The 27,226-nt window shown below is 48.7% G+C and overlaps 1 protein-coding gene across 1 annotated transcript in view; it reads left to right on the forward strand.

The window, feature by feature from the left end:
- The window catches only part of Ccdc6 (coiled-coil domain containing 6), a 98,138-nt gene that overhangs the window by 40,700 nt on the left and 30,212 nt on the right, over positions 1 to 27,226 (forward strand). Inside the window, exons 2-3 of the mRNA XM_036168221.1 lie at positions 5,459 to 5,608; positions 19,230 to 19,358. Coding sequence (XP_036024114.1) covers positions 5,459 to 5,608; positions 19,230 to 19,358 — 279 coding nt within the window. The remainder of the gene's footprint in view (positions 1 to 5,458; positions 5,609 to 19,229; positions 19,359 to 27,226) is intronic.

Consider the following 27,226-nt stretch of genomic DNA (forward strand, 5'->3'; position numbering starts at 1 on the left):
AGAATTAGTAAGTGCTTTAATCTGTCAATTGCTTTTGCTGCGGACTAGCGTGCAGGATGGGGAGGGAGCATGTGCCAGCTGGTACAGCCAGGTGAGGAATTGTAATTCATAATTCTCAGGTATAGAATGGGAACCCTCTCCTTGAGCCTTACGTTGGAACGGTGACACATCTGGCTTGTGGTTGGTGGCACTGCCACCTTCCTTAAACAGATTCCTGCAGAAAAGTGGTTTGTGTTGATAAACCTATTGGTATAACCAGTGTGTACGCTAATCCCATGAGACCCGCCAGCTGGCAGTCTCAAGGGATCCTGTTCAGTTCTGAGCATCTGCCACGGCAGTCAATACGTGCAGGCCGCACCTCGCAAATGACACTTTTGGAAGAATGTGATTTGACCCAGTTGCCTGGCATTATGTTGGGTGGTTCTTGTTGCCCTAACAGTATGTTGTCAGATGCCATTCAGACTAATTTTGGGGTATGGTGGGTTTTTTTGTTTGTTTGTTCGTTTTTTTCTGAGACAAAGTCAGACTCTGTAGCCCAGGGTAGCCTAGAACTCACTATGTAGCCCAGGCTTACCTCAAATTCAGTCCCTTCCCCAATTCCCCAACTGCTGAGCAAGGTTTTAAGCTTTTTCAAATGTAGATCTGGGGATGGCAAGGTAGCTCAAGGGAATGGGGGAGTGTGCTGCCAAGACTGACACAATGGACTCCCACCAAGGCTTCTCGGACCTGGACGTGTTTGAGAGGGCATAAGTGCCCCCCCCCCAAGGTTAAATTTAGATCATCTGTGACTAGACAACAGGATAACAATTTAAATATTATTATTGTTGTTGTTGTTGTTATTATTATTATTATTTGAGTTCATGCTTGCTAAGTCATTGGACACCCTGGAAGTGGAGTTACAGATGGAATTGTAAGTCAGTATGTGGGCTCTAGGAGTCGAACCCAGGTCCTCTGAAAAAGCAACCAGTGCTTTTTTTTCTTTTTCTCCAGACAGGGTTTCTCTGTGTAGTTTTGGTGCCTGTCCTGGATCTCACTCTGTAGACCAGGCTGGCCTCGAACTCACAGAGATCCGCCTGGCTCTGCCTCCCGAGTGCTGGGATTAAAGGCGCGCGCCACCACGGCCACCCGGCTACAACCAGTGCTCTTAACTGCTAAGCCATCCCTCCAGTCCCAGAACAATAATTTTTTAAAATAATTAGAGTAATATATACAAGTATAGTCATAAATTTAAATGATTCCAGTAGTCAATGGATCCTGTCTGAATTCCTAAGCATCGACAGTTCATAATTCTTGATAACTAAGACAAATCACTAGCCAATGTCAAGATAATGTTTTTAAGTCGGTGCCGTGAGTTCTCTTGGTCATTACTGGGTTCTGGTTCATTCAGGCACTTGGATGTCCTCAGCAGCAGTGAATGCTATCGTAGATTGTTCTGGAGTTTTCCAGAAGGGCCACGAGTAACAGGCTGAGAACGGTGGCCCGTCATGGTAGGCACTTCTGTGGCAGTGACTCGGGAAGATCCCATCTAAGGGTTGCTCCACGCTTGCTTTTCCTAAGCAGTTGATACATCTCTCCCTTTGTTTTTATTCGCCTTCTGTTATATTGGAATTATATTTGGTAGGATAAGAAACGGAAGAGCTGGGCGGTGGTGGTGGCGGCGGCGGCGCACGCCTTTAATCCCAGCACTCAGGGGGCAGAGGCAGGCGGATCTCTGTGAGTTCGAGGCCAGCCTGGTGTACAGAGTGAGTTCCAGGAAAGGTGCAAAGCTACAGAGAAACCCTGTCTCGAAAGAAAAAGGAAAAAAGGAAAGGATTGTGGAGAGCGGTTGTTTGGTCCGTTTTCACATTGATAGACTGAGTGCTCACTAGTGGAAGAAGCCCAGTGTGTTACAGAGACACTAGTCCATGCCTGATTGCTCAGATGTCCTCATTTCAGAGCGGCTAGATTCGTACTGGATAGGAAAACAGAATGGTATGTTTTTCCTCATCTTCAGGTCTCCAGATACTCAGAACAATAAGACTTTCTTCTTTGAGTTCCTAATATGCTTGTTTACATTTTGGTTGGAGACTTCACAGAGAGATAGATAAACCTGGATTTGTTTGTTCAGCTTTGAGACGCAGGTTGGATTTTTGAACTGAGATGTGCTTAGGGGCACTGAGATTTTCAAATATTTCAGCTAACAGGGGAGATAGCTGATGTAACTCAGGGATGAGATTTCACAAGGAACCTGATTTATCTCTCTCTCTCTGCCAGCCTGTTGGTGTCTTGGGACCACTCCGGCTTCCTCTTTGGTCTTTCTCTGCTTTCTCTTTGCCTCCTTCCTGACCTCTCAGGGGGAATGCATTGCAAAGATGTCTGTGTACAGATTAAATACAAGAACCTGTTTTAAGTTTGGGATGTAAAGTTGAGGTGATGCTACACACTGGGGGTTGAAAGCCTGCTGGGGGATTGGGTGGACATAGGGTGCTTTTCTGTGATGCGTGGCTTCTGTAGTGATCAGGTGTACCCATATCGTCAGGACACCAGCAGGACGCTGGATGCCATGTCAGATTTTCTCGGAACATTATTCTCCAAGGCAGTGTGGAATACATCTTGCCGTTTGTCTTCAATTATGAACTCATGCCTGACATAACCTGTGCCAATCAGATGGCCCCAGCTAGAACTCAGAACTGCCAGGAACCGTAGCTCAAGGGGTTTTTCATAAGCTCTGGTAGCCCCACTGGGCTTTTGAGACAACGTCTTGGCTGTGTAACTCAGGCTGGCTTTGAACTCATTGTAATCCTGCTTCAGCCTCCCAAATGCTAGGATTATAGGTACGCACCAGGACGCCCAACTTCAGATAGTCTTCAACATGGTAATTATTGTTACTCAGGGTTTCAGTAGCATTTTCTACTAATGGGCTTTGCCAAGAAATAATGTCTACTCTCAAATGGCGAATATATATACGCCACAGACCCAGCTTCCCGCCCCTGTGGTGGGTCAGTTGGGAAGGAACTTCACAGCAGCTCCTTAAAAGTGTGCCCCTTTGCCTGAGAAGAACTGTGTAGAAAAACACAGCCCTGTAAAAAAATGTACTTTGTTATTTAGCGGAGTCCTTTTGTTAATGGTATAAAAAGGATAAAATTCACCCTTTTAGAATGTCTGTTTTGATGGCTGCTAGTGTGTTCAGAAGAACTGTCCATGCAACCTAGTTCCAAGATGCTCCCCTCAGCTCAGCAAGCAGCCCGGGCACAGCAGTGGCCATTCCCTTTGCCTCTTTGGCAACCACAGCCCTTATCTATCTTTAAAGTTCTTGTTTATAAGACATTGCAGCCTGCCATCCCTTTAACTTGATATGAAATGCTGAGACAGAAGGAACTTCAATAGATGAAGGCTGGAGGTTGGTCTCCCGTGTCAGGAGTATGAGCTGGAAACCTCTTACCGTTCCCTGTAGGTCCCGTGCAAGGGAGGAGGTGGCCTGCCCTGCCTGGCTGGAGCCTCCTTTACTGCTTGTGATGAAACTGCCACTCAATTAAGATCATGTGTGATCGTGTGTAAGCGGTAGATAACCCTTTTGAGAGCTAAGCCCAGCAGCAGCTCCACCAGCTAGGCAGAGCCCCCCTCTCTTTCTCTTCTATGACATTTCAAATAGTCAGAATTGGACCGAGTTGGTCAGAACCAGAAAAGCAAGTAGCTCGGGCAGATTATGGTTTAGATAGATAGATTAGCTAGCTAAATACTTGGGATTCTTGCCAATCGTGTGAGTAGAGGATCTTGAAGTTTCTGGAAGAAAAAGGTTGAGTTCTCACCTCTTTCTCTTGACTCTGCCAGGGAGGGTGAGATCATGCCAGGGGCTGGTGAAGTTAGAGGGAGGTAAGGGAACCAATCCCCAGGGGACTTAAACGACTTCTTCTGGTGTCCTTGGCTGTCTGTCCCTGGACTTTATAGCTAGTGGACATGCTCCTTGTGGCTCGACTTTCTGGTGCTGACCCGTCTCCAAGGGCCTAGCTTTTGTGTAGTTCTGGATTTCAGTCCATGGATCACGAGTGTATTTGGCAGTTTTCTAGGGACTGGAGGGATGGCTTAGCCGTTCAGAGCACTGGTTGCAGCCGGGAGGTAGTGTACACCTTTAATCCCAGCACTCGGGAGGCAGAGCCAGGCAGATCTCTGTGAGTTCGAGGCCAGCCTGGTCTATAGAGTGAGTTCCAGGAAAGGCACAAAGCTACACAGAGAAACCCTGTCTTGAAAAACAAAACAAAACAAGACAAAACAAAACAAAAAAAGATAAAGGTAGTGGCTACTTAATGTCAGACAGCCTCCTTTTCCCTGTCCTTCTGGCTGTCTGGTGTCAGGGATTTATGCATTTCTCTCTCCCTGGACTTGGCTGTGTGCTTTCCACTTGTAAAAGCCAACAATAGAATTAAAATATCTATTTAAAATAATAAAGGGCAGGGCTGGGAGAGATGGTTCAGCAGTTAAGAGCACTGGCTGCTCATCCAGGGGATCTTGGATTGATTCCCAGCACTCACACAGTAGTTTACAGTCGCCTATAACTCTGGACCTAGGGGATCCAATACTGCTTCTGGCTTCCACAGGCCTAGCACACACATGGTGCACAAACATCTACCCACCAAATACCCATACACGTAAAATAAAAATCTCAAAATTAAAAAAACAACCTCAAGGAATGTATGTGGACTAAATATATCAAAATGTTGGTGTCTTTTGCTTTGGAGAGAGTTGACTCCCTTTCTTTCTGTCAGGGATTTACCTCTGGAGTGGTTATGTTTTGCTGTTTAGTAAAGCTTTTTAGGAGATGAGAGGTAACTCAGAGAAGAATGCTGTCACCCAGTGCATTATGCTTGGCCTGTTTTGGTTGAACATTTCCAGTGTGTTTTCAACTCAGGAATGACTGCTTTGGCAATCGATCACCCCACCTTCCACTCCCGAGTCCTAGTGCGGAAAGAAAGTAAAATGTGAAATTTCTCTCTGGTCTTACCGTTGGCCTGTAGGCACCTCGCACCTCGTGATAAGTACTCTTGCGGGCTCGGTACCTCTCCTCTGTAACAGTTCCACAAACACACCGATGTGCCTCGGTTCATTTGAGGCATTGAGGGAGTGTTCACTAGTCAGGTGTGTACGGCACAGGCTGGGTCCTGTCGGGAGGGACTTTGCACGTTCAGGTATGAAGACTTCACGAAATCTAGTCTTTGGTAATTTGAACTGGCACTTTGAACTGGCACTTTTAAGAAGCATCATGCATAGCCTAAGGAGGCCCTTCGGGCTCATAGTGTGAAGTTGTACCTAGAACCACTGCTGAATCCTTCAGCTGTGTATGGAGGGGTCCGAAGGTTCACAGTTAAAAACCGAGCCCTTGTTAAGATAGGAGCCTCTAGAACGAAGAGCTGCGTTACATTTGGGAAATTCTCTGTGTCCTCACCACATGTTTTTGTTTTGTTCTTTTAATTCTTCCAAACAGCAAGCCAGGGCTGAGCAGGAAGAAGAATTCATCAGTAACACTTTATTCAAGAAGATCCAGGCCTTGCAGAAGGAGAAAGAAACCCTCGCCGTGAATTATGAGAAAGAGGAGGAATTTCTCACCAATGAGCTCTCTCGGAAGCTGATGCAGGTAAATGGTCTCTGTGACCTTTCCTACCACACATGCTTGCCTCCTTTTCCTCCCGCTCTCCTGGGGGGGAAAATGGCTTTAGAGTGTTTCATCTTACTGTGTGCCCATGCGATTGGCCTCTTCAGTTCTTTGATTTAAAAACGACAGTTGTCTCTGGAGCCCAGGCTCAGGAAGGCGGGAGTGTGTTGCGTGAGTCTTCACGACACTTCCAGTGATCGCCAGGGAAACACAAGCAAGGCTGCAGCTGGGTAGCGGTGTGGAAATACGGGGCTCGAAGCCTACTGAAGCCTACTGCGAGGCTCCTTTCTGCTTTGCTCTTGTGTCTACAGTTGAGTCACAAACATCTCCCTCCCGCAGTCAGAGGTGGGTCTGCTGCACTCACGTGTGTGCCTGTGAAGTGAGGCCATGTTCTAATAGGTGCATGGTGATTTATTGCCTGGATCAGACTGCCACGTCGTTAGTCATGGAGTAAAGCCACAGCAGGAGGGCTTTGGGTCCCCATTGCCTCCTTGCTTGTTTGCAGTTGGAAAAGTTACCAGCAAAATAGAACTAAAAACTCTCTATGACAGTTTTTCTCATATATGGCCGTTGCAACCCGTTCGGGCCGAACAGCTGTTTCACGGGGGTCACCTGAGACCGTCGGAAAACACAGATATTTACATTACTATCCCTAGCAGTAGCAAATACAATCATGAAGTAGCAGTGGAAATAGTTTTATGGTTTGGGGTGGGGGGGTCACCACAATGTGAACTGCATTAAAGGACCAAGGCATTAGGGAGGTTTGAGAAGCCCTGCCCTGTGAAAACAGTATGTTTATTCATACGAATTGAAGAGTCAGATACAGGCAGTCATTAGAAGACCATCTTTAGCTGTGCTGAGATGTCTCTGAAGGAAGCAGGTCTCTGTGTTTTCTGTTCAACACCACGCACAGGTTGCATTCATTACAACGGAGAGTGTGTTTTAAGCGAGGTCCCTGGTAAGAAGGTACTAGAAGCTTGTCACCACTGTGCTAGGCTCTCGACCTCCTCACACGGAGGGTTCCTCCAGGAAGCTTTGGTGTGTGGAGCATCAGCTTTTTTCTCCCTCTTCTCCCTCTTCCTTTCCCAGTCTTTGAGTAAAGACCGCGCTGGAGCGTGTACAGAACTGGATTCCAGTAGTAGCTGTCGGTAAGGGACTGGTACAGGTGGCCAGGGCCAGTCATTAGCAGAGGCGCAGAGCAGAATGTTTTGCATGGTTTTGTTTTTTTTTTTTTTTCAATTATTCATTTGCATTGTGTTGTAGGGAGGAGAGGGAGGAGGCTAATTTGACTTGCTGTGGCCCATGTTGTCAAACAGTACATGGCCTGTTCTCCATGCTGTTTGTAGGGACACGGACACAGCTTGTTTCTCCCGTGTTCAGCTGCATCCTCAGTTTTGTTTTTTTTTCTTCATTTTTAACAATGCTTGAGAAGCCCCCTTTCTTACTGAGCTCACATTGTTGTTAGCATCTGGCTGAAGTGATTTCACAAAGCAGTTAAAACCTAGCCAGTGAGATTGTTTTCTCTGTAAAGATTCACCTGGGGGTAGGGGGGCGGGGCGAGGGGCTGTGTGCTTTGTGTGATTGGCTTTCCCACTCACCAATCAATGTTAAGACTTGGACTTCAAGTGTGTTCTTTCAGTGTTTTATGAATTCAGCTCCACCCTGGAGAGATTGTTTCCGTAATCCTTCAATTTAAATATGCATATATTAGAAACCTAAAGCCACACCCCAAAGTTTTCTTCCTAAAGAGAATAAATTAGTGTTTAAGCTGTATAATACACTAAACTGATCTCCCCACCTGCCCCAAGTCTGAGACTTCATGTGACTGCGTCTCACGTCCACCTCAGTCATGGTACAGAGTGTCTCAGAACACACGGTCAAACTCTCACGGTTGGAAGTAGGGTTGGTTAGCATGTCCCTAGACAGTTTCTCATGAATTTTGGCTTGGCTTATAGACCTCCAGGTGGTTGTTGGTTGTCTGCTTGCTGAAATGTGGTGGTGAACCTGTAGTCTATTTTTGAGGGTATAATTCAGTGGCGGTACATACATTAACATCTGATGACGTCACTGCTCTCTATCTCCAGAATGTTTTCAAATTGAAACTCTTTAACTGATGAACCATACTGCCTCATCGTCTTCTGGGTCTTGGGATTTTGAAGGCAGTGAGTAGTGTGGCATGTTGCGTGAAGGTGGGCATCTCTGGCTTATCTTCAAGTAGGGCTCATTTTACAGCTTTATAAACCCGTTCTGTTAGCGATCCGCTGTAATGGTTGGTCTCATTTGAAAACTTGATAGGATTTATACTGTGAGGGCATTTCCAGATGGGTGTAACTGAGGAGGAAAACCTACCCTGTTTGGATGGTACCGTCCCCATGGGCTGGGGGTCCTGGACTGTGTAAGGAGGAGAAAGTGAGCTGAGCACCCACGTTCATCCTTCCCTGCCTGAGGATGCAGCAGGACCACACTCTCACTGCCATACCCTTCGGTGTGATGGACATGCACCCTCAAACCATAAACGAGGTGTTTCATCACAGCAAGTAATCCATACACATGCCAAGGACCTGCCTCCATGGTTGGCCAGTTGGAGGATTCTTAGCTCCGGGAGAGCACTGTCTGGTGTTGGATCCTCATTTTCCAGGCTCCTGGTGCACATTTTCCTTAATGGATTCAACTGGTCCTTTGTCGGATACTCAAACTCCGAACCACCCAGCGTGGAAAGACGTTTTCCATCTGGAAGATTTTTAGGGTAATTGAGGCCAATAGGCTTTTCCAGTTGTGTAATTACTTTAATATGGCTTTTGAGGTGTTTGCTTCTGTTTACGATGTTTTGAAATAAAAAGCTTGCTAAGAGGGACTGTGTTGTAGGTGCCACAGACAGACGAGTGGCGACTGATCTGTTCTCTGTGTGCTTAGCACCCAAAGGCCATTGGACATCTGTTTATAGGACAGTGTGGTTTCTCTGTCGTGATTGGACATTTCCTTACTATATATTTCAAAGGGATTCCTGAGAACAAGAGACTTATTAGCGGAGGCCCCATAGAGAGCTGGCTGCCTCTGCCTCCAAGGATTGAAGGGAGCGCCATGGCCACTCCGGCCCCTGAGATGCCGTTAAAAACAAAATCCAGTTCATGTAACTGTAGATGAGGGGCCCTTCAGAGTACCAATCTGGGAAGCAGATATGCTGAATCCTCACAGCAAACCACACAGCACCCTCAGGCCTGCAGCATGTACCTCTTCTCCCTACATGCTTTTCTGTCGTATGAAAACTTTATTCTAAGAAATACATGTTTTCCGGAGCCGGAATTGTGGGACCGGCTCCTCGATTGGAGAAAGACTGACCTGAAAGAGTAGGCATTTTGGAAGGCTAGCATACAGTGAGGCTCTGCTCTGTGGTCTCCCAGAGAAGGCGACATTGCCATTATTTGTAAAACGAATCTGATGTTTTTAATGAACAGACTCAGACTGACAGGCGACACATATGTTAGAAGTCCCAAAAGCAGTTCTCCAGAACGTTAGCAGTGACTTGGCTCGGGGCTAAGCGTGCCGTCTATTATTTCTTTCTTAATTTATTACCTTTTGAGGCAGGGTCTCCGTAGTACCCCAGCGCACAACTGCCCTGCAGTCTTTTCAGTGCGGGGATTGCAGACATGCATGGCCCCAGTCAGCTAGGTTATAATTATTGTTTGGACATGCCTTCTCTCACCGGATGCAAGCCACATGCATTGTTTCTGTAACCAGACACTTTTCCAGTGGGATTTTCAAAATTCTTTCAGCTGGATGTCTTTGCCTTTTGAAAACTCTCTCTGCCCCTCTGACTTCAGCCCTCAGCACCCTGCTACCCTGGTCAGGAGTTGCAGGGAGGCCCCTGCACTCAATCAGCCTTATCCCTGGGTGATAAAAGATTCTCACTTGCCCCCATCATTAAGAACTAGTAGAATCAAAATGCCTCGTGGGATTCACTCCATGCTGACCTCTGTTACTAAAAACAAAGTTCCTAATTGCCCTGGTTGCCGACTACTGCTCTTGAGGGTTACCTTGGCTTTAGCAGCTGGATAGACCCCCACTTGGTTTCATGCACACCTGATGAATAAGGTTCATGTCTTGTATGTGTGGGTTGAGGGGGTAGTTGTTACCCTGTTTCTGATATTTGTCTCGATTCCTCACTACAAAAAGTCAACAAATACTTTGGGTCCCAGTCTTTCACCATAGAATAATTGAGGATAATTAGGAATGCTGGATTTTCTATATTCCTCAGTTTTTAAAATCTGCTCCAGTTTTATTTGCTTACCTTAACAACCAATAGGTTCATGGTCTGGTTTTGATTTGCATTTGAAGTAGGATCTGGCCCAGAGGGAAATGCTGTTATTCTAGCTAGAATAGAAATGACTATACTTTTATTCTACTGAGACATCAATGCTATTTTAAAATTATGTTTATATGTGAGTGCAATGCCTGCCGAGGCCAAAAGAGGAGCTAGAGTTACAGATGATTGTGAGCTGGCCAATGTGGGTGCTGGGAATTGAACTCGGGTCCTCTGCAAAGAGCAGTGGGTACCTATAACTGCTGAGCCATTCTCTCTCCAGCCTCTCGGGTGCCGTTTTGGTTACCGGCTTGGCCCCTGAGGTTAGAGTGCCTTCTAGAATGACAATAGTTCAGGTAGTTTTCTAGCATCTGCAGAAACACGGAAGGAAGTTTTGTGCAAAACTGGCGGTAAAGCCACTAGCACCAGGAGATTGTCAGCCGGTGCCGCGGATGGATGGGCGTCATTCAGAAGACGATGGCCAGTGCTTCAGACTGGTGCCGTGCAGCAGCAATAGCATCCTCCCATCTCTCACCAGGGAATAAAAACATGAGCGGTGCCCAGTTCTTGTTTGCCCGCCTGCCCTTGCTGTGGTGGGTAGCTGGCGTGAATGCGCCCCCCCCCCCATCATCTCCTGTATGTCTGGGTACTTGATTCTCAGTTGCTGCCTGTTGAGGAGGATGAGGAGGATGGTCTTGCTGGAGGAAGTATGTCACTGGGGACATGCTTTGAGGCTTGTGCCATTTCAAGTTCACCCCTCCTCTGCCTCCTGCCTGTGGGTCAGGATGTGAGCTCTCAGCTGCTCCTGCTGCCACGCCATTTGGTGACCATGCAAGACCAACCAAACGCTTTCTGTGATACGTTGCCTTGGTCATGGGGCGTTGTCTCAGCCACAGAAAAGAAACTCACCCCCTCCTCACTGATGGAGAAGTTTTGTTTCCTTTCAGTACCGCCAGATTGGATGTATTTTTCCCAGAAACCCCTAAGCGTTAATGCCTCTGAGTAGCCTGGTGTGGCTGTCGGCACTGGAAGTGAGCGGAAACTCCCAGGCCTTCGTTTTCAGAGACGCACACTAGGATTTGAGGCCATTTCCTGGCATTTCCACAAAGGTGGTAACTCATTTTATACTTTGTGCAGGCAGCAAAATCACATGACATGGTGATAATAAGAAGCGGTTTTGTTAATTTCAGGGTCACCAAGGTCAAGAATGTCTTGGCATCCATTCAGATGACATCTTGGCCTCCCGTGGGAAGAGGTGAAGGGACCTTGCTGTATGTTTTCCATTAGGTTGGCTGGACCCGGGGTCCTTGTGGCCAATGGTGTTTGGAGATTATACTGACCGAGCGAGATTGCTTTTACATTATAGCTATCAAAACAGTTGGAAGGTTTGTCTTTCTCCTTGCTTCTCATTCCCAATTACCAGACTCTCATCTCTGTCTGGTTTTCATTTCCTTTCCTGGAGCAAATAAGTTCCATTCATAAAACAGCTGCAGGGAGCTGCCAGATTGCTTAAACTGCATCTGAAATGCCACAGACCCACCGGCGGTCAAAGCATAAATCCAAATGCTCCAGTAAATAGCATGCCGGGCAGCTCTCAGTGGAACGGGATCAGTATGAGGACAAGAGAAAACAATAAAGCTCTTCAGTGAGAAAACATTGTCCAGTGCCTGGGGAAATGACTCCATGGTTGAGAACACTAGCTGCAATTCCAGAGGACCCGGGTTCGATTCCTAGCACCCACACTGTGACTTAACCGTCTACTCTCTTCTAGCCTCTATGGGCACTGAACACGTGTGATGTATAAGACATACATGCTGGCAAAGCACCCATGCACATACAATAAAAGTAATGGAAAGCCCACCATTGCCACCTTTCTCTAAAAGTCTACACGCGAGTGTTCGCACACACAGTTCGTCCATAAGTGAGTTAGTAGTCAGTCTGGAAAAATGGTTAAGGGGTCAGAAGCTTCTGTGACATTAAATGTGAAATAGTATAGATAGTAAGGAAAATAAAGGTTAGAGGAAAAGAAAAATAGTTAGGTAAAGCCAGGGCGAAAGCTTGCTGGATTTATGAGAGGGAGGGAAGCATCGTTATTTCTGGCTGGAAGTGTGCGTCTTGTGTCTTGACAGATGGTTGACTTGACTGGAAGAACTTTAGCCATCCTTAGGAACATCTTTCAAACAAAAGAGGGGCACAGGAGACCCACAGGTGTCGGCCTCCATGGCTGGAAAAGCAGTTCCCATCATTCAAAGTGGGACAGCAGCTGGCGGAGTAGGATGGTGTAGACGGCTGGAAACGTAGTAGAGATGTCTAGACTCTAGATGGAGAAAACAGGCCTTTGGACAGAGGCCCTGGCTCAGTGGAGACATCCTGGCTAGTGGGGATAAGTCAGGCTGGAGGTACTGCCATTAGGAGTTACTTATCTCTATAGGAATCAGTCCCATCCTAGGAGGTGTGCCCTGAGGGTCAAAGATACCTCAGGTGTGCCCTGAGGGTCAAAGATCACATAAGGAGGAGTGCAAGGAGAGGGACCAGGACCAGGTGCCCGGGACACACACAGCCACTGTGGAACTGCAGTCCTGAGAGACAGACAGACAGACAGGAGGAGAAATTGACCAAGCAGCTCTTGTTGGTAGGTAGCTAAATGGCCAGGACACAAGTGAGAAAGTACAGAACTCCGCAAAAGTGCTAACAGCTTATCGTGCACCCGCTGCTCAGAGAGACATCTTTGGATATGACATCTTTGGAGGAGATTGGCATTTCCTAAGTAAGCTGGGAGTCTTGATTCCTGATGATGCGGCAGCCACACTCGTCCCTCGGGGTCACCCTGTCTGCACGTGGACACCCCACTCACCCCTGGAGAGGAGACTCTGTTGTCTTATCATTCCTAATAGCCACCAGCTAGAAATAACTCGGTGTCTATGACCACCAAAGGATGAACACGGCACCCTCATTTAGTTGGACGTTCAGTGCAGTAAACGTAAGAGCCACGGTTTGACTTATCACCAGTACCTTTAATATTTTAACAAAAGCTAAAAAGAACGCACAAGCGTGCAAAGCTGTATCTCCATATGGACAGGCCGTCGAAGAGAAGGAAACAAGAGGATACGAGGAAGTGACTGCCGAGAGAATGGGGTTTGAGGACCTTAGGGGTGGGGTGTGGTCAGGGAGAGGCTTCACACGGGGCTTTGGGGAGCCTGGATATGTCGATTTGGGTGGTGGCTCTTGGGAGGACAGTGGCAGGCATTAGTTGCATTCTGCAGCCTCCTGCTGTGTAGTTGAACTTCAACACCATCACAGCTTTGCTCTGGGTATTGATTTGGTGCGCTCAGTATGGTTTCCTTGGTACATACCGCGTTGTTATCGCTCATCCCGAGGCCTAGTCTCGGGCAGACAGTGCCCACAAAGTGTGGGTGCCGTCATTCATCCAGCCACTGTGTGAGTCTTGGAGTAAAGAGTCCTGGTCCCTACCCTTAAGGGCAATACAGTGTGGGCGGCCGCTTACGTCAAGGCAAAGGGCAGAGCGTTTGAAGCCAGCGACCTTGGCTGGAAACCCTGCATTTCCCTTTACCTGCAAGGCTGCTGGCTGGCTAGGTGCCAGCCTGTGACGGCACGTTTCTGTCCTGTACAGTGCACGGGGTCACTGTTCCCTATACACAGAGCCTCCGGGGGTTCTCCGGCATCTGCCTCCCACCTCTCTTAGGAGCACTGAGATTGCAGATGCATGCTCACACCTGGTGGTCTTCCGTGGGTTCTGGGGATTGTTTCATCAAGGAGCCATCTTCCCAGCCCACTTATTTCTTTTTTGAGATGGCTTCTCTCTGAACCTAGAGCTCTCTAATTCAGCTCTTCAGTCAGCCAGAGGGTGAGCTTCCGGGATCTGCTTGTCTCTCCCCCCAAGCCCCAAGCTCTGGTATTATAGGCAGGCCGACACCTCGCCCAACATCGTACATGGGTGCTGGGCCAACAGCATCCTCAAGCTTAACATGGCAGGGGCTTCACCCACTGAGCTATCTCAGTAGCCCAAGATTTACCTCCACAGCTGCTCCCTTATTCAGGCCCATCCATTTCTGCTTTGGGGAAACCTCATTGCTGTTCCTTGTACTAAGCATGGAAGAAAGCCCAGCAGCTGACTGGATTAGATTGCAGAAGGACTTGAACGTTACGGAAATGTCTTTGGACTTGATTTGCAGCTAGTAGGCAGTTATTTTAGGGTATTGAAAAGGACACTGGATTATCAGGGCTTGCTTGCTGTGCTGGTGGCCAGATTGATGTCAACTTGACACCAACTGTAGTCATCTGAGAGGAGGGAGCCTCCATTGAGAAAATGCCCCCATAAGATGAGGCTTGTAAGCATGCCTGTCAGGTGTTTTCTTAATTAGCTATAGATGGGGGAGGGCCCAGCTCATTGTGGGTAGTGCCATTCCTGGGCTGGTAGTCCTGGGTTCTATCAGAAAGCAGACTGAGCAAACCATATGGAGCCATCCAGTAAGCAGCTCCCCTCCATGGCCTCTACATCAGCTCCTGCCTCCAGGTTCCTGCCCTGCTTGAGTTCTGTCCTGACTTCCCTCAGTGATGAATAGCAATATGGAAGTATAAGCCAAATAAACCCTTTTTTCTCCCTAAGTTACTTAGGTCATGATGTTTTGTCACAGCAATAGAAACCCTAACCGAGACATCTGCTGATCCAGATCTGCTGAAGACCCAGATCCAGGGTCATCAGTGGATCTGGGGATATCCACTGACATAATCTCATGAAAGGTAGTAAGGTCTCAGCTACACTGGGTCCTAGAGGGTGTTTGACAGCCGTAGCAGGAGCTGAATTGGTGTGGTGGAGGACAGAGAGACATGAAGGAGCTGCTGAGCTCAGGAAGGACGGGACCAGCCGTGTCCGGGGTTGGAAGTCAGAGCACGCTCTGAATTAGAATTGAATTCTGAATTGAAGTCAGAGCGCGCTCAGACCCTAATGGGATTCCAGGGCTCACGGTGTGCGTCTGAGTTGCCTCTCAGTCGAGGGGTGATGAATATTCTCAGACATTTTGGGATGCTTTCTCAAGGACTAGGTGAATGACAGTCCAGTGACTGTCCTGTGGTAGGTTTTACCTGTTCCCGTGCAGGTAGGTGGCTGTGGCCCTCTGAGCCGTCAGTCATCTGAGGATATCGGTGGAGAGCAGGAAGTTGTACACAAAGAGGCAGATTACTGTTGAGTGGGGTGCCTCGGGTCTCCTTGAGGAAGCTGGGTCCTGGGGTGGCACTCGGATACTGGTGAGGGCTGCATCCAGGAAAGGTAAGACCCCTAGCATTGCTGTGCAGCCTGGGACCTGGCAAGGGACCCCTTGTGGGCACCTGTGGCTGCTTAGGGTGGTACCCAGGGCCAACAGTTGCAGCTCCCCCCCCCCCCCATCATAGCAAATGCTCTGGAGAGCTCAAGGTTATCTGGTTCTGTAGGCTTGTCATCCCCAGCTCCTCAAGAGGCGGAGGCAGGAGGTTTACGTGTTCACCTGAGCAACTGGGATCCTGTCTTAAAGTGAAATCTGCTAGGTGAACTGTCTTACTATGTAAAGTGATTCTAGTTTCATAGATTTGCTGTTGTCAGTATTAACAGTATACACCATAACTGTTAGAAGTTATTGCATAATCATTGAGATGGCCTTCTATAGAGTGCACTTAAGCCCTTGATTTCAAAACATTATTTCATGCGTATGTATGTGGATCACATGCGTGCATAACCTGGGGAGGTCAGAGCAGGGCATCAGGTCCCTCTGGAACTGGAGTTAGAGTTGGCTATGAGCCATCATGTGGGTGCTGGGGACAGAGCTCTTGCCCTCTGTAAGGGCCATTAGGGGCCGTCTTCAGCCCCTCAACTCTTCAATTTTCAAAACGGCTCTTTTCATCCCAGGAAGCATTTAGCAGTGGAGACGCACTAAGGAAACACCGGTGGTTGATTTCAAGCATGTTGGAGAGTTTGCTCGCTCACTTTGCTCAAATTTACTTCAGTTTTCGTAAGAATCAGAGACCTTACCGGCAGCGTGTGAAGGGCTCTGATGAGATGTATTTGAGGTTTTCACCCGTGTTGGAGACAGAGCAGAGAGGGTCCTGGAGCTAATGTCTGGTGACATGTCTCAGGTCTGCCTCGACTAGGGTTCCTGGGAGCGTATGTAGTGTCATGAGCTATGGTTTGAATCAACAGGTAGAGTCAGGGTGTCCATTCAAGTCCAGGATGGTTTGAATTAAGGTGAGGGTAGGTTGAGTGTCTCTTCTGAAGTGCTTGAGACACAGTGTAGGGAAATTCAGGTATTTTAGGAGTTTGGATTATCTGTTAATTCCTAATGGACAAGGGGACTCAAGTCTGAGCATGAAGTTCATTGAATTTTCGTCGCACAGTGTGAACATTGCACCCAGCCTGGATATGGGTTCGGTGTTGAGTGCCCCTTAGTTTTACCCTGACATGAAGGTAGGTGTGACACTTTCTACCTGTGGGGTTCTCTCGGTGCTCAGATAGTTTCAGATTTTGAAGCGCTCGAGGACTTTCAGGTTAAGGGTACTCAGCCTGAATCTGCCTGAAACGGATAATTTTTAATTTTTATCTCAGGCAAACTGTGTAGTCTTTTGAACATCACTGACAGCGTGCCACGTACACACACACACACACACACACACACACACACACACACACACACACACACACCTCTCTCCCCCTCCCTGCTCCCTCCTCCTCCCCGCTCTTTCTCCCTCCCTGCCTTCCCTCCCCCCTTCATCTTAAATCTCGTCCCATCCCTGTGGGGGTGTAGGACATCCCTGTGCTCCTCTCTTGGAACCGTTTTTTCTGTTTCCTCTGCTCAGAAGCTCCATGCCCTGCCTTGAATCACCTGAGAGGTGGCCGAGGAAGCCGCAGAGGGCTGCTGACTCTGTTCTCTCCTTGGGGGACAAGGACAGCTGTGAATCTCCAGGAGCCTAGGAGTTTGGGGTAGCTTGGTAGCTTCCAAGTGGTTATGGGAACCTGGGGATCTTGTCCTGGTAATGACAGCTTTAGCATCCCGTTTTCCATAGGACATGGCTCTTGAGGAAACCGAAGACGCAGAGCCTCTACGGCCTTTGTTCCAAGTTCACTGTGCAGTCTTTTAAGGGAGACGCCTCGCCTAGTTATTGACAGCAGCCGAACATCTGTCTAAATATGACTTCCTGCCATCAGCCGGAGCCTCTCTGTTCTCGGATTAACATTCTCTGACAGATGATGCTGGTTAGGCCAGAAGCTTTCCCGAGTTAGATTCCATTCTTGATTGTTTTCATTTACCTGGGGCAGAATCAATAGTACTCTTAAAAAAAAAAAAAAAGGAAAGGAAAGAAAAATTATAGGAGCCGTTTTTAGCTAATAAAATGTCTGCCGTTGAGAAACATGTTGGATGTATTTAGAAACACCTTTATGCAAATGGATTAAAGGGTTTAAGACTTAAGTGCCTCCTGCCCTTACCTCACAGACAGGCCTAATGTCGCTAGTCTGTTTCGAGGCACGAGGACATCTTCACAGTGGGGTCACCTGCCACCACCATCATACCTCCAACCACACAGCTGTAGAATATGGCGGCAGTATTTGGTGAACGCCCTGCTTATTTTCCAGGGTCCGATGCTCAGAGTCTCTTCCCAGGGCTCTGTCTGTTTTAATTACTGCATGGTCTTGCAGAACCCGAGTTTTCAAGAATGAGCTAAGAATAGGTTTACCCCGGTAAGCATCACCTCACATCTGCTTTCCGTTATCCTTCTGGGTCCCTGCAAGGGTGACCAGCTTGCTTTTGAAGATGATGTTTTGGAGCAGCTGTTTGAGTTAACGCTTCCCATGGTGGAAGATGGCATCAGATTGAAAAGTTGCTTTTAAACAGAGTGCGCACTTCCTAAGCAGCAGAAATCCTGCCAAATGTGAGTGTGTGGTGTCCCTTTTGGAGTGATCTGGCCAGGGTCTCCCAGTCACCCACTGTACCTTCCCGAGGAAGAGCGGCTAGCCTAATTTTTCTTGGATTTAATCATTTGACTGTCCAAGGGTCAAACATGTCTCTAGGCACACCTGGGGGCAGAGTCTGAAGGCGGCCTTCCCGGCCTGTCTTGGGTCTGCTGAGGGATGGGGTCAGGAGCAGGGTGTGGTTCCGGAGCTCTGTTCGGTGAGCTGTTGTGTTCTATATAAAAATGGAGGTGACTGTCATGAGCCCCACTGCTCAAGGAAGAGCGTCGTGTTCAGCCAGAGTTAAACTTTGTGTACTTTGTTTCCAGCACCTTTGGCTTAGTTTCTCCAGGGTTCTGAAGCAGAGGGCTGACTCTCGCCGTGGATTATTGTCCCTCTCTCATTGACCCCACCCACCCAGGAGAGTGCTGGAGACCATGGCTAGTTATTAGTGGGCACTCTGGCCTCCCCTGTGGCCCCTGGGTTTCTTTAATTTCCTTTTGGTTTTGAAGGTTGGTTTTTATTTAAAAATTACGTAAAATTTTTACGTAAAATTTTACACCATAGCTTTAACGTTTAATTGCCTATCTAAGGTTCCGCCCTGTTTCTCTCCCCCCCCACGCCCCGGGTTCTTTAGCAAGACGTAGGAGGTGTGATGGATGATTTCATTATGCAAAGAAAACTAATGTTGCTGATTTTTGCCAACACCAGCTTACGCGCACCTTGGGAAATCGCATAATTCTGAATAATTTGCTAAGTGTATTTTTGGATTGTGACATCTCCTTCTACAGACATGATGCAGATCTGAGTAGATTACAGTTAATTTGATGACTGGCAGTGTACAGTTTCTACATGGAAAATTCCTTGGGCTGGTGAGATGGCCGAGTCGGCGGGCAGAGACCCTTGTCACAAACCCCAGTGACGTCAGTTCAGCCCCAAGTCTCCGGGCAGAAGAGAGCTCACCTTCTCTTGAAAGTTGCCCTTTGACCTCCACATGCTCTTGGCATTCGTGTGCCCAAAGTCCTTTAGTCTTTCTGTCTGTGATGCATAACTTAGATGGCAGTACATATTCTAAGTGCCCTTCCCTTCTGTTCCCCGAGTTCCCAGTTCCCCCCTGCAGAGACATCCACTGACCTCTTTTAGAATAGATAACCATGCTTAATTGTGGTTTAGTATTTGCTCTTTGGATGATGCCCGGTGTTGACAGGGAAGCAGCTACCAGTCATGCGCTAGTGAGCACAGGCGGGCAATGTGGTTGTGTGTGTGAGTGAGCAGCGGCCCACTGGTGCAGCCCTTCAGAAGCCCGCATTTGCATGGTGTTTATGGCGTTGGAGTTGCTCAGGGCCCACACCCATGTCCTTCTCTTCCAGCTGCAGCATGAGAAAGCGGAGCTGGAGCAGCATCTGGAGCAGGAACAGGAGTTTCAGGTCAACAAGCTGATGAAGAAGATTAAGAAGCTGGAGAATGACACCATCTCCAAGCAGCTCACCTTAGAGCAGGTGAGCCCCAGCTCCCTTGGCTTTGTCTTTAAGCCTACCTTGGCGGGTGGGGGGTGGGGTGGGAGGATTGGGGGGTGGGGGTACCACAGAGAAGGAGGAGAGGGAGACTCCTTTCAGCTCTTCCCTCCCACAGCAAAGGTCGGTGAGTTTCCAGAGTCCCTGTTCATTCTCTCACACGCTCGCTCACTTTAGCCACAGTTAGTCTGCTTCACAAACACTTTGGTGAGCTCCTGATTTATAGCGGGGGAAGCATCGGGGTCCTTTTCTGTGAAGTAGAGGGGGAAAGCTCTAACACCAGGACGGTTTCTGGGTCCGTCCTATGGCAGGCTTGTGGGGACCAAAAGCTGCTTTCAAGAGTGGTTCGGCAGGAACAATGGACATCTTCCCACAATTCTAGCCCTCTCGCAGCAACAGGATCCACCCAGCTAGCCTTGCGAAGACTGATAAAGGAGTGCTAGACCTGGTCGGCTCATCCTGGGTAGTATGACCTCCATTAGCAAACAAAACCGGGAACGCTGGTATAACTGGACCCATCCTCATGTCTGACAGGCTGGGGTGGGTGTCCGTTCCTGAAGTAGCCTTAGAAGCACACACTGGTCCATCTACGGAAGTCATACACAGCTGTGGCAGCCGCCATCCTTCCGTTCAGGCTGCTTTTCCCCAGCACTGTGACCTTTGGTGCCTTTTCTCACTCAGCAGCCCGAAATGACACTTCCCTAAGACGCATTCTAAAAGGCCGTTCACGGTGTGCGGCTCTGGCCTTCCACACAAAGCTGAGCCAGGTAGGATAAGACATCCCAGCCCCGTCTTACAGATGCTGAATACTGTACAATGATTTGGCTACACACCTCTTAGGCTAGCACTCTGATCCCTTCCGTAGCCTGCGTCCTTTCTGTTTGTCCATCCCTGTGCTGACCCGTTTGTCCGTCACTGTAACTCTAATAACTCTAATTGTGAACAGTTGCCTGAGTTGAAGCCGGGATGGGAGTGAGGGGTGTTTTCAGCCTACAGTGACTTTTCTTTTTCTTATTATTTACATAGACACCCCCCCCCCCCCCCCCCCCCCCCCCCCCGCACAAAGGTATCAGAGGAGGGGACTGATTGATCCTGGGTTTTGTGGGACTGAATGGTTTCTTTAAAAATGTCCTCATCCCTTCCATGTCAGATTTGGTTTCCAAGGGCTGGTTGTTTCCGAAGTATACCTAGAGCACTCTATTTCTATTAATCAGCTTTCAAGGGTAGATAGGATATCTGAGTTTTAGAAGACTTGTTTCCCCATTTTTAAACCGTTTTGTTCCAGTGTTTATCATTGCCGTGACGGTAAACAGCCCTGCTAGGTAAACCTCTGAGGATTTGTGTCTTCATCCGGGATCCAAGTCCCAGGCATCTAGACCATTTCACTGAGGGACATCCAGGCAGCTCCATAAGAGTCTCACAGTGTCGGTATTGTTCGAACTGTGCTGGGATGTTACAGTGTTGGTAGCCAGTATTTTAAGCAGCCTCTGCCTAGTATGTGTTCATAAGCTGTGACCCTCTCCCCAGGTGTCCCATTGTAGCCACAAGGTGGAGGAAGTAAGTTAGCGTCAGCAGAAAGGGGCTGTGATCTCTCATAGGCCTTGGGGAGGTAGGGAATGGATATCCGGTGACATCACTTTTCCAGGGGAGACACAATACACATGTCTACCCACCCCAGGTAGGGACCTCACAGCAGGCAAGATATGGACACCACCAAAGTCCAACCTGGTGAACCAGTGAGTTTTATTGAGGTTGCCGACAGGAACGTGGGTGAGGGGTTATCAGAGCAGAAATGACTCAGAGACAGCTCTATCCCCAAGGCCTACCCCAGCACTGGCCACAGCTCACCAGATCTGGAAATGTGGAGCATACTGCACAGCCTGCAGGCATGTTCCACAGATAGCGTCCAGACCTCTCTCAGGCAGGTCAGCCAGTTTCTGCCAGCTTCCAGGCAGCTGGTTGGGCCTCAAAGTCTTCTTTGCAGCTTTGGTTCCTTGAGTCTAAGGTGAGGGACTCTAGGTTTTTATTGCTGACTCTGGCATAAGGGGCCTAGTAAATCGAGTGGATTTCAGGGACTTCCTGGAGCCCTTTTGAGTTTGTTTACCTTCCTGCTTCAGGAACTATGGTGCAGGGTAGAATGTATCAGTCTCAGAGGAAGCTTACACAAAAGGGGGTGTGAAGGCCAACCTGGAGCAGGGATGGTGGAACCCAGTGTCTTTCGGGGTCTAGACTCTTTGCAGGCTGTACATTCTGTCTGTGAACTTGCTTCTGACTAGGAAAGGGTCTCCAGCAGAGTGTGCCTTTGCAGAGCCTCTTGGTGGAAGGGAATCTGAGGTGAGGTGTGTCGAGATTATATTTTCATTAAAGTGGAGAGATGTAACATTGCCTAAAATTTGTCTCGCATTCGTGTGGGTGGGTCTGGGTGGTCAAATGTGAAGAACTATCTTTTTAACTCTGCAGGTAATCTTAACCAACGTGTGGGAGGGATGTTCTGGTTCCTTGTGAGCCACAGTGGGGCCTCTACGGTATCACCTGAGCAGCTCTGTGTATCTGTATGGTATCTGAGTGGGGTGCCATGCCGCCTGTTGCAGGCAGCATGGCTTTGCACGGTGTGTGCTGTTCCGTGCTATGCACACATGGCCCGTTGCCGTCAGTGGTGTGTGCGTTTGTGTTTTCAAACGGTCAGCCACTGTTGTAGCCGTAGGTGCTAGGGGAGAGTGTTCTGTCCTATGGCCCCATGAAGACACCATGGTTAGGCAGAACCGCCCTGAGTGTTGCCTTGAGCACAAGGGCGCTGTCGTTTACCCGTTAGAAGACAGCATGAAGTGGGAGCAGTGTTCAGGACCTGATAGTGGTGTGAACGGAAGGAACCAGGTGTGAAGCTGGGTTCCTCTGTTTAGGTTTTCCTCTTGTTCTGTTTTTGAAGACAGGATCTCAGGTCACCCAGGTTGGCCTCAAACTCACTGTTGGAGCCGAGGCTGACCTCGAACAGATGAACAGTCTGGCCCTGCCTCCAGTGGGATTAGAGGTACAGTTCACCACACCCAGTTTCTAACCCAGGGAATCAAACAAACCCAGGCCTTCCTGGCATGCTAAGTGGGCAGGCATTCAACACGTAGCCCGTGCTGCTGACCCGCACCCCGCTCCCCATTTAGACACGGTTCTATTGAGATGTAATTCACGGGTCACATACTTTGTTTCGTGTGTTCACAGTTGTGCCACCGTTGACTAGTCAGTGTTGGAACAGTCCCACAGAATCAGGCAGAAGCTCTGTGCCCTCCACCTGTCTGTCCCGCTCCCCTTAAGCACTGCACTGCCTTCTGTAGCTGGATCTGCCTACTCTAGGCATTTCTTCCAACACACACCATACAGTATGGGGGTTCTTGAGAGAAACACCCTTCGTTTAGCATAGGCATACCATGTCTGCACACTTCAATCCCTTTTCTGGCCAAATAATTTCCTACTGTATGCGGGATACCACATCTCACTTATCCACTCATCTAATAGGTGTTTGAGTTGATTGTTAACAGTGTTTTACAAAGATTTGTATATAGTTTGTTATTCTTTTCCTGTGTGAACAGCAAGAAACCCTCACCTTTATGACCATAAGAACCTACCTAGGAATGAAAATTGCTGGATCACATGGTCACTATTAAAAATCGCACAAAACATAATTTTAGCATAATTAACACGGTGGATTGAACCTGAGGAAGGGTTCTTGGAGGGCATTCCACCAGAACGCTGTGTTCCTTGGAAGGTGCAGCTTAGGCTGGAAGGGTTTTGAAGAGGTGCATCATCCCTGTTCTTCATGAAGAGGAGGTTGTTACCTGGCCATGAGCTGTGCTCATGGGCTCCCCCTTCTGGAGGCCACACTGAACCTCACTTACACGAGGACCTTGCTGTCAGTTGATGGCGTTGAAAGTTAGGGCCTCCTCACGACAGGTTAATGAGTCGAGTTGGGTCTTCTCTTAGATGCAGGGCCTGGATTCTTTCATCATGAAGGCGGGGGAAGGTTAGCAGCCCAATGAGTAAGGCTCCTGGACCATGCAAGCTGCTGCTGCTGCTGGGGTTTTTGTTGCAGCTTGTGAACTCGTAGTTGAAAGGCCCTGTTGGTGGAAAGATAAATGTCATCCTCAAACCCTATGGGGACCCGAGACAATAAGGATTTGGGGAGATCAGCTCTGCTTTCAGAAGTCACAACAATCTTCTCTCTTTTCCTGTTGCACCTCCTGCAGAGCATTCTGCAGAGGAGGAGAGACTCCTGGGACTTGCTCCCTAGTGACAGATAAATTTGGCCAGTCAGTGGCCCATCCCACTCGGGCTCCCTTCTCAGAGATGGACTCAGAGAGAGACAGAGGTACCAAGCTCTCTCCTGTTACGAAGGTCACATGACAGGTGAAGGGAACGTCCCCAGTCTGGTGTTCTAGACAAGGGGGCGTGTTCTGTGTCCCTCAGGGAACTCACCTTCTGTCTATTCAAACAGCCCACACAGTTCCTGTTTACTTAGGGTTCACTTCACATTCTAAATGCTTGATGCCGAAGAGAATAGGTTTTTTGTTTTGTTTTTTTTTGTTTTTTGCCAGAGCTGAGGACTGTACCCAGGGCCTTGCGCTTGCTAGGCAAGCGCTCTACCACTGAGCTAAATCCCCCAACCCCAACTGAAGAGAATTTATAAGCAGATGTTTGAGAGCCTGCAGAAGAGAGTGGCAACCTGCGGGGTCTTTGCTGAACACAGTAGTAAACATGACTAGTCTGGCCAACATGGCCTTTAGTAAACACTGTCCATTGCCTGTGAATCCTCCTCAGTAGGTCTTTCCCGACAGCTTGGTCACTATAAGTCTCTTGGCTTGCTCTTCACATTTTCTCAGGGGACAGTAACAGCATTTAGAAGTTTTTCCTTTTCTTTTTCTGTGTCTGAAAATCTTGATCCAGAAATGGTTACTGTCACCTGGGTAAGAATGTCCTCACCTGTCTACCAGGCAAGTCACATGATAATAGCTTATTAGGTGGAGCCCAGCTCCCCAGTTACCAGGGCCTTCTCAGCACTTGGCTCAGAAAACTGTCTTGTCTCACGAGAAACGCGGTGCCTTGGATGTGACCAATCGGTGCGGCAATGCGGTGCTGCTGGCATGGCCTGGAACCTGTAGGAGCTGGCAGGAAGGAGTTGGGTCACTGGGGGCACTGCGTTCAGAATGCTGTAGTTCTGGTGTTGGAGAGAGAAACCCACTAGCCTCTGGTTTCCTATCTCTCTGTCCAGTATCCTACTGTGATGCTACACACCATGTTGAGATGCCAACCCAGGGGACCCTCTTCAGAAGCGAACCCAGTCTTGGACTTTGAGCCTCCAAAGGTGTATACTGACTAAACTTTCATCACTCCCTAGCTTTGGGTATTTTGTTACAGGAACACCAGATGGACCACTGAAAGAGATAAAGAAATAGTGGCCATCCAGCACCCAGCATAGATGCTCAAATCACGAACAAAGCAGGAAGATAGTGGAGTAAACTCAGTCATGTGACTCTGCTTGAATGGCACACAGTTGCCTGCCATGGGCCAAATGCCTGCCTGCCCTCCCTCCTTCTGTCCCTCTCCCCCTTCCTTCCTCCCACAATTGGCCCCAAGTAACTCTATCCGTTATTCACGGGATTTTGAGTGTCTTCTTATGTGAGTTGTCTCTACTCTCTCAAAATCCATATGGGAAGGGTGGATTCTGGGTTGGTGCAGTCACTGGATTTCATTAACAACTATAATGCCAGCTCTTCAGCCAAAGTAACTTCCAGACGTTTCCCTGGGATCCATTCTCCCTCTCTTCTGGAATGAGCCCTGTGACCCCAGGCCTGTAGTTTGACCTTTTTGTGAAATAGGCATAATATCTAATTTGCAGGTTTCAGGGAGTTTCTTCACCCCCACCCCCCCCCCCCTCACACTCCATGTAATTGGTGGCCCTCTCTCTCTCTCCTCTGGTGCTCGGAAGAATCAGTTCACACGATCACCCAGCCCAGGACCCATTGTTGTCACAGTGTGTGACTATGGTGAGTTTAAGAAGGTAGGCGCTCACGGGCTGAGGGTTGATTCTTCAATCCTGCCTCATTTTTGGAAGATGTGGGTCACAAAAGACAAGGCCAATTTCACAACCCAGCAACGGGCTGTGACCTGCAGGTGGAAAAAACGTGCTCAGATGCGTCAGAAGCTTTGCTGTTTCCAGTGCCTTCTTGGGCTTGTTCCCTCTGCCTAGAACACTGTCTTCCATGCCCCTTCAGGCCTCCCAGTCTGTCCTCCAGTGAGCCAGGCATCTGCACATGTTGTAACATTCCGCACTTGGCTCAGTTGTGTCTCCGTCGTAGGCTCCCTAGAACGTCAGGGAGGTTAGACACTGTGCTGACCCCGTGATCACATTCCCCGTGACAAGTCTCACAGCAGCTGCCCTTAAACAGTGGAGGTTGTTGAGCCGGAGAGATGGTTCAGCAGTGAAGAGTCCTTGCTGCGTAATCGTGAGGAGTGAGTTTGAATCCCGTCACCCACCCAAGGCTGCTAATTCACAAACACCTGTACCTCCAGCTCTGAGGGATCCAGCGCCCATTTCTGGCCTCTGGACACCTACACACATGAGTGCCCATACATCTACATAGACATAAGTGTGAACGCTCATGTTAAAACAAATCTTAAAAAAAAAAAAGTTGTTACCTGTCCCTTTGGGTATTTGGGGCTACCCGTTTTCCAGGAACATGAGCAACAGACATCTCCCCCTTCCTCTGCCTGTTCACCCACACTTCACTTTCTGAGGCTTCTCTCCTCATGAGTCCTTGGGACCCGCCTCCTTGGACTTTGATTTTGCCCGTACCTCAGTTGCGCTACTCGGATGGCATGATTCTTTATGAGCTCACGTCTTTATCACGTACCCCCCGGTTGTCACAGTCTCCCAGGAAAGATGATAGAAGTTTTCTGGCCTGGAGCCTTGTTCTGGGACAACAAGTGGTCTCCAGTGGTCAGTGATGAGGTTAGTGCTGGATGGAGGCCGGCCGTGGAGGGAAGCAGCCACGGGGCAGCAGAGGAGACTGGGACATACCTAGATGAAGGCAGAAAAGACAGACCCAGACCAGCTAGAGAGAGACACCCACGTCCAGTCGAGTTCAGGGAAACAGATGTCCTGGCAGGAAGAAGTGCTCCAGAGAGAAGGCCACCAGAGTGTCAGCAGACCGCACCGCCATGCTGATAACAGAAATGCTGGGGAGTGGTAAATGGATCCTTCCTCGCCCTCACAGGGTGTGGAGAGAGACAGGCTGTGGCAGCGCACTTTTGAGGGCATAAGCTCGTCGTTAACAGTGAGTCATTTGGGCCAGACCTTGGTGCTAGCAGTGTTCCATGGTATTACCCTCAGTTCCTAGTCCTAGCGGGTGACTCACACGGGTGTGCTAAGAGCCCAGCTTCTGAGGACACTGCCGAGTGTCCTGTGCCGTCTACAGCTGCAGGAAACTACACCTGCCAGTACAGCACAGAGTCGGAGTCCTTGGGAAAAGGTTTCCTTTTTGTTATATTTTTTAATTGATTCATGTTGTGACTCGGCAGTTTCACGCACGCACACGTGACATTCCGATTATTTTCTTCTGTGCACCCTTGTATCTTCCTTTAATCCTCATCGACCTCCCTCATCTTTATTAGTACCTCTATGCCCCATGAACCCCCTCCTCCCTGCCACCCCATTCCATCCTGTCAAGCTTCCTGCTCCCTGTCAGTGACCTAAATCCCTATTAAGGACACTTCCTCTTCAAACCCCCTTCCTGTTAAGCGCCCCCCTACTGACCAACTCCCCTTTTCCCTCCCTGTCTCTATGTGAGACTGACAATCGTTAATTT

The sequence above is a fragment of the Onychomys torridus genome, chromosome 18, assembly GCF_903995425.1.
Source record: "Onychomys torridus chromosome 18, mOncTor1.1, whole genome shotgun sequence".
Taxonomy (NCBI): Eukaryota; Metazoa; Chordata; class Mammalia; order Rodentia; family Cricetidae; genus Onychomys; species Onychomys torridus.